This window comes from Coturnix japonica, chromosome 1, assembly GCF_001577835.2.
Source record: "Coturnix japonica isolate 7356 chromosome 1, Coturnix japonica 2.1, whole genome shotgun sequence".
Classification (NCBI taxonomy): domain Eukaryota; kingdom Metazoa; phylum Chordata; class Aves; order Galliformes; family Phasianidae; genus Coturnix; species Coturnix japonica.
Window position 1 is genome coordinate 168,790,413 of NC_029516.1, and position 9,152 is coordinate 168,799,564.

Consider the following 9,152-nt stretch of genomic DNA (forward strand, 5'->3'; position numbering starts at 1 on the left):
GCAGCCTGTGCCAATGCCTCATTGTTTCCTAATATTCAACATGAACCTCCCCTGGCACAACTTGAGGCCATTCACATTCATTAACAGCAATAGGGTTCTTAGGTAAGAACCCTATTGCTGTTACCTGGGGAAGAGGCCAACACCCACCTTGCCACAATAGGGAGTTTTAGAGAGCGATAAGGTCTCCCCTGAGCCTCCTTTTGTCCAGATCAAGCCATAAGGCTTGGGCTCTGGATCAGGCTGTGGGTGCCCCATCCCTGGAGGTGTTCAAGGCCAGGTTGGATGGACCCTGGGCAGCCTGAGCCGGTGGGTGGCAACCAGCCCATGGCAGGGGTTGGAACTGGATGAGCTTTAATGTTCATATATGTTCACAGAGGTTTGGGTTCATTCCAACCCAAACCTCTGTGTGACTCGAAGCGGATACATGAAAGAGGGAAGGCAGCACCTCGGAAACTGCCCCGGCTCTGCCCACAGCCTGAGGAAGGCTCGGCTTTACCCTGCCCCTGGGCAGCCCTACTCTCGTGGAGCCCCCGGGGCAGGCAGTGCTTCGTGGGAGCGGGTCTCACGCCTTGGCCTGGAGGGGACGCACGCTGGGGACAGCAGGCACACCGCCCCGGAGTGAAGGAGCGCCCGGTGTTGGCAGCGGGCGCTGCCGACAAGGCTCCCCGACAGCGGGGCGCAGCGGGACGCTTCCCCGGCAGCGCGGGGCACGTCCCCGGGGCGGCGGCGCTGGGAGGAGGCTGAGGATCGGGGAGGCAACGTCCCTCCCCTGGGCAGTTTCTTGGCTCGGCGGTTTAAGAGCGGGGCCGCCCCCGGCCCCTCCCCGTTGGAGCCGGCCCGTGCGGCACGGCGCGGCCGGGGCTGGAGCCCGCAGCCCGCAGCCCGGGGTCGGGGCAGGTGGGGCCGGGGGGCGATGGAGCGGAGCGGCGGTGGGGGCCGAATGCTGGCCCTGCTGCTGGCCGGGCTGCTCGGCGGGGCGCGGGGCTTCGGAGACGAGGAGGAGCGGCGATGCGACGCCATCCGCATCGCCATGTGCCAGAACCTGGGCTACAATGTCACCAAGATGCCCAACCTGGTGGGCCACGAGCTGCAAGCGGACGCCGAGCTGCAGCTCACCACCTTCACCCCTCTCATCCAGTACGGCTGCTCCAGCCAGCTCCAGGTGAGTGTCGGACGGGGAAAGGGGGGATGGGGGTCCGGCAGCGGGAGCTGAGCGCGGTGGTGACACCGGCCGGGGCGCGGAGCTGCGTGCGAGGTGCTCCGAGGAGCGGAGAAAGCGACGATGTTGTATTGCCGCTGCAAAAACAAGAAAGTAGTCGGCCTTACAGTGAGAGAGGAGCACGCCGTGCTCGGGGGGACCTCGAACCGAAGCGTTCGCTAAATGCCTTTTCTTCTGTTTGCTCGCTAGCTGCGAGATCCAGGCGGTGCCTCCAACGAATCTATTTGGTTTAGACCTCTTCGATTTGTTTAGGGTTTGTTTTGTTTGTTTGTTTGTTTGTTTTCTTTCCTAAATGGCAAACCCTGGAGGTTCACATCTGGCTGAGTCCCGCTCACTGTATTGAAACTGATGGGCTCAGTTTGCGTGGAGCTCATCTATCTAGGGAGCAAAACATGCGGGCTCTGCCTGAGGAGTGCATTTGAACTGAAAGAAGGCAGCATTTCTAGGAGTTTTCCTCCTCTGCTTTTATTGTTTTGGGTTTGTTTCACGTTGCTTCCTGTTGTTGGAGGCAAAGGACCAAAACTTACTGCTAAAAAGGCAAAAACTTGTTATATTTTGACCTGCTGGAGTCTCTCCTAACACGCTCGTTATTTTTTTGTTTCTCTTTCTTGCAGTTCTTCCTTTGTTCGGTCTATGTCCCGATGTGCACGGAGAAGATTAACATCCCTATAGGTCCCTGTGGTGGCATGTGCCTCTCCGTCAAAAGAAGATGTGAACCTGTTTTAAAAGAGTTTGGATTTGCCTGGCCGGACAGCCTGAACTGCAGCAAATTCCCTCCCCAGAATGATCACAACCACATGTGCATGGAGGGGCCAGGAGATGAAGAGGTTCCCCTTCATAGCAAGACATCCTTGCAGCCTGGAGAGGAGTGCCACAGCATGGGATCTAATTCGGATCAGTACATCTGGGTCAAGAGAAACCTGGACTGTGTCCTGAAGTGTGGCTACGACGCTGGGCTCTACAGCAGGTCAGCAAAGGAGTTCACAGATATCTGGATGGCTGTGTGGGCCAGTCTGTGCTTCATATCAACTGCGTTCACAGTCCTGACCTTCCTGATTGATTCATCCAGATTTTCCTACCCAGAGCGCCCAATCATATTTCTGAGCATGTGCTACAATATTTATAGCATTGCTTATATTGTGAGGCTAACTGTGGGCCGGGAAAGGATATCCTGTGATTTTGAAGAGGCAGCAGAACCTGTTCTTATCCAAGAAGGTCTTAAGAACACAGGATGTGCTATAATTTTCTTGCTGATGTACTTTTTCGGGATGGCTAGCTCCATCTGGTGGGTTATTCTGACACTTACATGGTTTCTGGCCGCGGGACTCAAGTGGGGCCATGAAGCTATAGAAATGCACAGCTCTTATTTCCACATTGCAGCCTGGGCTATCCCTGCTGTGAAGACCATCGTCATTTTGATTATGAGACTGGTAGATGCTGATGAGCTCACTGGCCTGTGCTACGTTGGGAACCAGAACCTGGACGCGCTGACGGGCTTCGTGGTTGCTCCACTTTTTACCTACCTGGTTATTGGAACTTTATTCATTGCAGCGGGATTAGTGGCCTTATTTAAAATCAGATCCAATCTTCAGAAAGATGGAACTAAAACTGACAAACTGGAGAGGCTGATGGTTAAAATTGGTGTCTTCTCAGTGCTCTACACCGTCCCGGCAACGTGTGTCATTGCCTGTTATTTCTATGAGATCTCCAACTGGGCCGTTTTCCGCTATTCGGCTGATGATTCCAATATGGCTGTGGAGATGCTCAAAATCTTCATGTCCCTCCTGGTGGGAATCACTTCAGGTATGTGGATCTGGTCAGCTAAAACTCTGCACACGTGGCAGAAGTGCTCGAACAGACTGGTGAACTCAGGGAAAGTGAAACGGGAGAAGAGAGCGGATGGTTGGGTGAAACCTGGGAAAGGGAACGAGACTGTGGTGTGAGAAAAGGACAGCGTCCAGATGGTCTGCTCTCACCTGAAGGACTGATCATGTGAAAGAACTGCAGTGTAAGTGTTGGGAGCTGAGTAAGGAGATGGTTACAAAACTTGTCTCTTGGGGAAGGAAAAAATAATGCCTTAAAGAATAAACAAACAAACAAGTAATGCTGGAAATATAAAAGCCATAAGCTGTGCTGCCCAAAACAGGAAAGCCCAGGGAGGCTTTAAATGCTGTGAAATATCCAAACACATCGTCTTCCTTCTTTTTTAAAAGCAGGATGCAATATACCAAAGTCTTTAAAAGCAATGGGATAGTAGGCCATAGCTGTGGGATATTGTTTTATTTTCATCATGCAGCTGCTGGAGGAAAGGTGGTCCAGGTTAAAATTCTGGGCTGAGACAGGGGGAAGTTACTAGAAGATGGAGCACCTCAGATAGGTGTCTTCTTTCTGAGCATTGTGAAGGAAGTGCTTTCTGAGGGCCGTGTCTCTGTGCCCTGGGGAATTCCATCACACTCTTAGGCTGCACAAGTCAGCCAAGAATCAGGTCCTGCAACAGAGAATCACATGAACTGGTCTGGGAATTACCCGAAAGAAGGATTTAGTGAGGCATTAGTGAGGATGACTCTTAAGTCATCTGATGGTCCAGTAATAATATTGGCTTGTTCTTTTCACCGCCTATAAACTGGTCTGATCTGAGTGCTCAGACCCTGCTTTGAGCAGGAATTTGGACCTCCCAAGGTCCCTCCCAACCTGAACCATTCAGTGATTCTGCCCATGCTTTATATTTTTAAATAAGCTTTGCTTGAGGTCGTGGTCAGCAGTAGAGGAACTGTGGGAATCTGGAAACTGTGCATGCTGTTACGCATCAGCTGTCGTCGTCCGCCAGCCTCTCTGTTCCTATTCCTTCAGGTGCTACTGCTATTTCCAGCTCACTGTTTCGTTCTGCTGAGCTTAATAGCTTTAAATAAAGTCTTACGTTATCGTGCTCCTTCCTACAGGAAAGAGAAAAACGAGTTGAGGGTCTCTTTAGAACAATGTCAGTTTTTTTCCAAGTAAACTTATCTGTCTCTCTGGAGACCCACGGCATGAAGCAATTAAGTCTTAATATATTTCGTTCAGTGTGATGGTATCTCTGCAGACGCCAGTCTGGGGGAAGAGAAACGTCGAGTTCCTTGGCAACCTCATGTTCACACAGATCAGTTGTATAATTATGTGTGTCAGTTACAATTAAAAGAACATTCTCAGTCCATGACATCGCAGTACAGCTGATTGCCTCAGAACGATGCTCCAGTTCCTCACTGACAGCTATGGAGTGGTTTTGTTTTATTTTATATAGATACGTACAGAATGTGTGCAGGCACTCAGTCCTCAGGAACGACAGAGACTCTGTCAGTTTTTGGAAAGGGATCCGAGAGAAGAGATCCAACTCCTTTACAAATAATGTTGTTTCACAGCGACTGCCAAGTTTTCCTATCCTTTTAATTGAGGAGGCATTGGCTTGTGCTCATGGGGAGCTTGAACCTTATGTCTGGGACTTGTTTGGCTGTTAAGAAAGGCGGTGCGAGCAGCAATAACCCATAAATATTTAAGACAATGCTGTTTCAGTGCTCTGTCCCTCTGAAGGACCTTCAGCTCTGAGTACCCCACGTTTTTGCTTAGTTTGTGTGGATCCTGCTTAGCTACTGGGCATCCCCCAGTGCCCTGACTGCTGTGATCTTTGAGGGCAGCTGAGAGCACACATATTGCTTTAGCACAGCCCTCACTTTTCCTACAGGTGCCCACGTGCTTCCCAAACCACAGTTCATTCCTGCTCTGTCCCAGCAGCGTGTGTTGTTTCAACGGCAGTGTTGAAACATGTGCTAGAGCTTATTAAATAAAGAAGAAAAAAAAAAGACACTGAAAAAACAAACCAACCCTAATTGCAGTCTTTGTGGTTGGGCTCCCTCTCCAGCAGGACTAGTGACAACTTGACACATTCTGCTCAATGTGCAGCCATTGTCTCGGCCAGCGTTGCATACCATCTGAGCCTTTTGATCCTCTCTCTAAATTCTCTCACCATTAGTGTTGTGTTTGGATCTGGTTATTCCTATGTGGGCAAGGAGTTCTGCGAGTCAGAAATCTTCCGATGGCTCAGCCTTTCCACCATGTGCTTCATCTCCCATCGCAGCAAGGGGCGTGTGATCAGCAGCTGTATTTTAACTTGCAGAGGGTGAGGACACAGTATGAGCCTTGTCTTGCAGCGTAGTGTCAGGCTGTGCCAAGGTGTCACATTCACTCATGCGTCCTTCAATCTGAAGCAGTTTGGATAGTCTCCTGGCTGACATGACTCCTGTTTGACCTGACTGATCCAATAAACAGCATTTTTAACTGTGTTATGTACACAGAAGTGGATGTTAAGTAGTACTCCTGTTATCAGATCCCTGCCTGTGACCCTGTGGACTGTGTCAGACGGATATACTTGACTGGTTGGAGACACTGAAAATGAATGAAAAGAGGACAACTCTGAGTAGCCTCATGAGGGAGCTGGGGACCACTGCAGCATGAGGCACTCAAATGCTATGGGCAGCAGGTGGGGACCAGCTGCTGTTCCTGAAGGAACATGTTCCTAGGCCTCTGTGGCAGCCCCAAAGCAACATCAGCTGTAGCAGCAACAAAGTCACATCCCACAAATCACAGAATCATAGAATTGGTTGAGTTAGAAGGGACCCTTTAAGGTCACCAAGCCCAACTCCCCTGCAACGAACAAGACACCTACAACTAGATCAGCTAGACCCCCATCCAGCCTGACCTTGAATTCTTTGAAGGATGGAGCATCCCTCACCTCGCTGGGCATCCATATGCATTCACCTTGCCTTATTCTGGGGATGCTGAGTGGGAAGTCAGAGCAGACAACCCCAAACCTAGCAATTACAAAAGTATCTGCAACTCATACATTCTCTCATTTCAATGCTGTTAAGAGTTTAAAGCCAAAAAATGTGTAACTAATCCTGTCCCGGACATTCAGTTGCTGCAGTTATACAAGCAGAGACCTTTCGGCCCTTACCTTCATGGCACTGTGCTGTGCCCCCTAGTCCCACAACACTGACCACGGGTCTCAGGAGCATCTACTGGAGAGGTACAAGCTCCTTTGTCAAGCAGACAAGTCATCTCCTTTACCTGAATTTCTAAGGAAATAGACACTGATTATTTGGGGTGTACAGAAGATATATCTGCTTTGATGTATGTACTGTAAATTTCTAATTTATCACTGTAAAAAAAAAATAAAACAAACTTTGCTATTTAATTTTTATATCAAAATAAACTTTAACCTCTGTGGATAACCAGGGCGTTCCTGGCAGTCCTTGTGGTCTCGGTGACTTTGTTTCCCATATATGCCACACTGCTGTTGCAAATCTTTGCTCCTGAAGGGAGCAGTGTTCACACTGCAATGAATGCATGGCCCAAACGGGTTAAAGCAGCACAGTTTGCATCACATGTGGGTTGGGAGAGCACCTTTGCCAACTGGAAGTAGCTGGGAACAAAACATCGTTGGGCAAGAGCAAAGTATGTACACGCTTCAGTGCCTGCACAGGGGGTGGAAAGAGAAAGTCTTCCCAAGGCAGTATGCGGGACACAGTGCTGACTGGGGAGGGTGTGCTGTGCTGTGTGCTTGTGCTTGGGCTTGTCTCAAGTGGGTCACCAACACCAAACAGGAGTGAAAACATGGAAACACAGCTGCTGCTTTAGCAGCTTTAGCTCTGCCTCAAGTTGTGTTTTCCTCCATGTGTTAAGAGTGTGTGCACCCAGAGATGTGCAGAGAATTTGGGTCCTGGCGCTTGGTGGGGAGAAGCAGCATGACCACTAATTCAACCTACTGTCTACATTTATTTATCTATCTATCTATTTATTTATTTACTTAAAGCTTATTTTCTTGAGTTTTTTTAATGCTCCACTTACTTTTCATTCCTTTTTGTCACTTCTGTTTGCCAGAAAAGTGGGAGTTCCTTCTTTTTGTGTACATCCTTCACCCGTTTCTTTTGACACTGATAGCACAGTTTGTCATATTAATCACCACCTTTACCCAGTTAATCATCTACATCACAAAATGTTCTGTATGCAGGATTGCTTAATTAGCATTGTGTTATTCTAATAAGGAACTAAATCAGACTACAGTGGATAATAGCGAAGATGTACTATAAAGACAGTAGGAATTATCACCTGTGTATCTGTAGCTAATCAAGTTTTGAGGAGCAGCACCTAAAACTGATAATTAGAGTGATTTCTTCATGCCTTTGGCAGCTCATCACCGTAATGTTCTTAGCTGGGGATTAATGAGATCTCTGATTTGAAACTTATAATTAGGAGTCTTTAATATAGCTACAGTTAAACATAAATATTAAAGAGCTCCTAGGAAGTGGGGATCTGCCTCATGTTGGATTTGTTGGCATGAATGGAGAATCATAGAGTCATACAGGTTGGACAGACCGATAAGTTCATCTTGTTCAACCATCAGCCCATGCCTGTGACCACTAAACCACATCCCTCAGTGTCACATCTCTACATTTCTTGAGCACCACCATTGATACTCTCTTTAAAGAGTAAGTGATGAGAAGTTCATAGCGAAGGAGAGCAGAGTTCTGCAGCCAGAACTCAGGAGAGTCCCAGTGATGTGAAAATGTGGTGTCATGAGATGCTGCCTTCATCGTAGAGGTCTCCAGCACACCCTCCTTCCTCAGCCACCCATTCTGAGAATCTGAATCACCTCACTTGGATGGAAGGACCTTCAGGAGCATCAACTTCTGTAACTGCACTACATTTTCATCTCCTAATCTTGTCTGTCTGGCTACATGTGGCACTGAGCTGCAGGACAGAGCAGTAAAGAAGTTCTGGGTTAAAACAGTTTCCAGACTTTTCATTTTATGTTGCAAGTTACTCTTAACTTGGATTGTGTCTGAGATCTGCACCTGAAGGCAGAGCACTGCAGAGCTGCTCCCTGAGCCCTCCTCTTCCTCCCTGCAAGGCCGGAGCTGCAAAGTCTCCAGTGAAGCTGCTTGGAACACAAGTCTGTTGCTTCCACTGGAATGATCAAGTCTGGGTTTGAGCTGCTCACCCATGGGTGAGAGCCCTGTGGCACAACACTATGGCAGCTCTCCCTCTGATGCACAGCAGCACATTTTTAGCACACTTGGGCTAATTGGGCTTATTACTTGCCAGCAGCATCCTGGCAAACTCCAGCTGTTGCAGCAGCTTTGTGTTGCTGACAGCCAGATGTTCTGTTTTCCACTCTGGGAACAGCCTACCACACAGCACAGAGGTGGCTCAGAGGGCAGCGGCAGCAAACAAGGGTTCACATGATAAGGGATCACCGAGAAACAGCTGTTCTTCAGTCTTCACTGGTTTATTTTGGACAGTGTGGACCTTCCGTGTGTCAGACGCTGGGTACAACACCAGAGGAAACAGGTTAAATCCCAAACACAAATATTATCGTGCTGCAAAGCTGGCTGTAATTTGTAACGTTGTTTCAGTCCTTGCTGCATCTGCTTGGCAAAAGCAAATGAGCAGACTAATGAGATACGCTTCAGAGGGAGATTCAGCATTAATTTTGTCATTTTTTTGTTTTAATCAATGCTTTAAAATATTTAAAGACAAAAATATCATGGGTAAGACAGTTACCCATGGCTCTTTGCTTTCTGTTTTCATCGTTGCTTAGCTGGCTTCCTGACCGCTTCTCTCATTTCCTGAGCTTACTCTGAGGAAAAGGAAAACGTCCTTCCTGAAAAAGAATTGCAGGCTTCTAATGTATTAAGGCTTTAAAAACTGATATACAGAGAAGCAGCCCACCATTAAACGTATTAGACCAGTGGGTAGGAGTTAAGGTTGTGGTGGAGGAAAAGCCAGACAGGAGCCTGCAGTGAACTCCTGCAGCCTGGAAAGCAACAGCAACCTGGGATGCACCAACATAGGGACAGGGAGGGGATTGTCCCCCACTGCTCTGCCTTTGTGAGGCCCCATC

At 48.5% G+C, this 9,152-nt stretch overlaps 1 protein-coding gene across 1 annotated transcript; it reads left to right on the top strand.

Annotated features, from left to right (window-relative positions):
* Positions 1–629: 629 nt before the first annotated feature.
* On the top strand, positions 630–6,497 carry FZD4 (frizzled class receptor 4). The gene is made up of 2 exons (XM_015852395.2): positions 630–1,162; positions 1,834–6,497. The coding sequence occupies exons 1-2, from the start codon at positions 914–916 to the stop codon at positions 3,160–3,162; spliced, it is 1,578 nt and encodes a 525-aa protein (XP_015707881.1). The 5' UTR covers positions 630–913; the 3' UTR covers positions 3,163–6,497.
* Positions 6,498–9,152: the final 2,655 nt, after the last annotated feature.